The sequence below is a fragment of the Morone saxatilis genome, unplaced genomic scaffold, assembly GCF_004916995.1.
Source record: "Morone saxatilis isolate NCDOM2014 unplaced genomic scaffold, NCSU_SB_2.0 Contig14, whole genome shotgun sequence".
Lineage (NCBI taxonomy): Eukaryota > Metazoa > Chordata > Actinopteri > Moronidae > Morone > Morone saxatilis.
Genome location: NW_023339696.1, coordinates 3,018,394 through 3,021,697, shown reverse-complemented (window position 1 = coordinate 3,021,697; position 3,304 = coordinate 3,018,394). Strand labels below are relative to the sequence as shown.

At 40.5% G+C, this 3,304-nt stretch overlaps 1 protein-coding gene across 1 annotated transcript in view; it reads left to right on the top strand.

Moving 5' to 3' along the window:
• dus1l (dihydrouridine synthase 1-like (S. cerevisiae)) overlaps positions 1-2,480 on the top strand; it is a 7,526-nt gene extending 5,046 nt beyond the window's left edge. Inside the window, exon 14 of the mRNA XM_035655465.1 lies at positions 513-2,480. Coding sequence (XP_035511358.1) covers positions 513-667 — 155 coding nt within the window. The 3' untranslated portion in view covers positions 668-2,480. The remainder of the gene's footprint in view (positions 1-512) is intronic.
• Positions 2,481-3,304: the final 824 nt, after the last annotated feature.

Sequence of the window (3,304 nt, the reverse complement as noted above, 5' to 3'; positions counted from 1 at the left end):
ACACACACACACACAAATATAACAGTGTCAGCAAGTTGTACAAATGAGTGTTGTGCAGTTGTTGTTTTTTGTACCACAAACTAATGATTTTATTACTAATATATCAGAATATTTATCTAACCCTAACCCTGTTTTTTGGGGTTTTATTGAGTAATATTTCCAACAAAAAATGGACGACAAGCTCTTGTCGTTGGTCTCTCTCCCTATGAGACAAGTAACTTACATGAGCTATGGATTCCCCCTTTGCCCCTCCCTCTCTTCCACTCATCTAACGGCATTGAAACAGAAGGGGGTGGTAAAGTAGAAAATCCTGCGTTTTCCCTGATTTCATTGGCTTCCTGAACCTGTTGATGAGCGGCGCGGCTGCTAGAGAAATGCAACACGTGGTGCAAGAGAAGAGCGCACACTAGGCCTGCCGTACCATAGAAAAACAACGGTTTCGCTGGCAGCAGTCGATGGAAAAAGCAGACAAACTGATGATGAAAATAATCTGTATGTCCTTTGGTTGACAGGCCACGGGCTGAGGTTCAAGACCAAGGCGGAGAAACAGAAAGCCGAGGAGGACGGGAAGAAGGAGGGCTCTGCGGTAGAGACGGAGAGAAGCAGCAGCTCCCCTCAGCCTCTCCCAGACCCGCGTACAGAGCTGCAGGAGCAGCCGCCGCTATGAGCAGAACCGCAGCTACCTCTACAGGCACAAACCATACTCACAGCACCTTCCAAACATGTTGATGTCAACACTTAAAGCGGGTTCACGCAACATCTCAGCCATCTTGGTCTTCATCAAGTTGTCTTCGCTGATGAAGCATAGTTGAATCCAAATGTTGACCACAGCTGTTGTGTGCACCTGCTTTCATTTGGGCAACAGAGAGACGTGAGCGGAGGTCGATCGGACCTCCAGGTAGAGGTCGGTTTGTGCACGTAGAGGTAGCCAACGATCAGTCAGGACACACAGCTGCTAAGTAACCTCAAAAACAAGTGTTCTCCAGAGACTGATGAAATATGGACAAAGACCAAAACCTGAAAATATCAAAGTTTTTTTTTTTTATTATTTGATCTAGATGTTCAGGATGATGAGCTTTTTAATTCTCTTTTTATTTCCCTTTTCTTTTGGGTTGGACGAATTTTTTAATTAATTCTGACATTTTTTAATTTTTTTGAGTTGGAACATCATTTTATCCAAAGTTGTTACTGAGCAGCCAAAGTAAAACGATCCAGTAAGTGTCAGAGTCGTGGAGAAAATAGCTCGTCCTTACAGGTTTTATTTCTCTCCCTTAAGGTCCTTGATGTGGTTTTTAACTCATTAGTTAGCCTATTTATTTTGGGTAAGGGTTTTATCCGTAATGCATTGACTCATGTATGTGCCTTTTTGATGATAAGTACCACTGCCTATCCAGATATCAACTTGAGCTCATGAGGGAGATCAAAGTGGTGCTCCACCTGCTGTCGTGCTCAGAGACACACACCCCAAAACAAACTGATTTAAAGGTGCTACCTGTATAATTGTGCAGACAAAAAAGAAACACTGACATTTTTGGAAAGGTGTTTTTCTGTCACTTGTATATCAAAGTCATCATCAAGTGTTTAACCTAGCTAAGCACAGAGATGAGAAGCTTGTCGACATTTTGTGACACAGATGACTTTTGGTTGTGTTGGTTTTGGAGGACACTCGCTGTCTGTCGTGATTCTAGTCTTTGTGCTTAACTAGACTAAAAATGTTCGACAGACGGGTAACTGATATTGATCCTCTCATCTGACTTAAGGCCCCTGAAAGCATTGTTTTTCATTTCTCTATGACATGGAAAGTGTGTGTGTGTGATTTGATGAGTTTTGATTGACAGTAACCTGCTAACACAAGCAAACAACCTCCCAACTGTCTTCAGATACATATTCGTATGTTGATCATTCTGATTGGTGTGCTGATGTAGATGACATCACCTTTTTTAAATGCATCCCGGCCGTATTAAACCAGTGAGAAGAGCACTGAGGGAAACACACGTCAGACATTTCTTGCTCAGCAGGGGTGGCACATTTTAAACTAGGGTTCAATGAAAAAAGACTAAATGTATTGATATTTAATGCTACCTTTAGGTATTTCTAATCAATGCTTTAATGTGCCACAATAATGTAATGTGTTTGAGTTCAAACATCTTCATTTGTGCGCTTTTCCAACCAAATATTGATACATGTGACTGCCCTCCCTTAAACTCTCCTATCTGGCCCTAGTGTGAAATAACCAAAATATGTTTTCAGGGGCTTTGAACACATCAAACTCCAACATGTTCTGTATCAACAAATTGCTGTTACCATGGTTATCTTAACTAGAAAATAATGACACCATCCTCATCACGTCTTGTAGCCGCTGCCAATCTCTCCATTTTTACATGCGCCACCTCAGGCTGATGTGGCTCCTCTTGTTTCTGCATCTGTTTATGAATGATCCTGTTTTTATTGATGACAAATACAAAAGACATGAGACATGAGGATTGTTCTGTTCTTTCGACTTGCTTTTATTATTGATCCTTCAGCTCAGTCCTGCAGGATCAGCAGCTGGATCCTGACCCAACCGCTTCCCGGGTTTCCTGCAGCGTTTGATGGCGAGGTCGCTCACCTCGCCTGAAAAAGGGCCACTTCTGCTAACATCGTAAACAATTAGTGCTTTTTTAAAAATGAGAAATCTTAAAAGAGCTGAGGCACTATTTGAGCAATGTTCTCTTGGCTTTCAGAACAAAACATGTTCACAAAGTGTTAGTGAGTTAGTGATTATTTCAGTCTTTTTCATAGGAAGCAGTAAAATGGCTGTTAAAATACAATACAGAAAAACAAGTACCACTGCCAACCAGTAGTTTTGGGTACTAAGAGCAAATAAATGTGTCTTGTATCTGTAGAAGCAGAAAACATGAGACAGCAATTTAAAGTCTGTTATAAATGACAGGTAAGAAATGCATAAACCCAAGAAACACACCAGCCTCTACCCTCAGGCTGCTAAATTCACTTCATCATACAAATTAGTATGACTCAATTTTTATCTACTTTTTAAAATAAAGGGAAATATACCGACAATTTTACAACCCTGTGCTGTAAATGATAAAATAACCTTGAATTATATGCTCTTTTTTTAATGCTGAAACATTGGATACACATATAGTACAGCAGTAATTGGCCTCTGGTCTTTGGGTTTAAACTCATCAAGATGGTTTTTTTTAAGACTGTGGTAGTTTTTCTTTTTATACTTTTAGAAAAAATATGTTCCTTTGCTTAACATTTTAAAGTAAAAGCATGCTGGGGCACCCTGGTAGCTCACCCG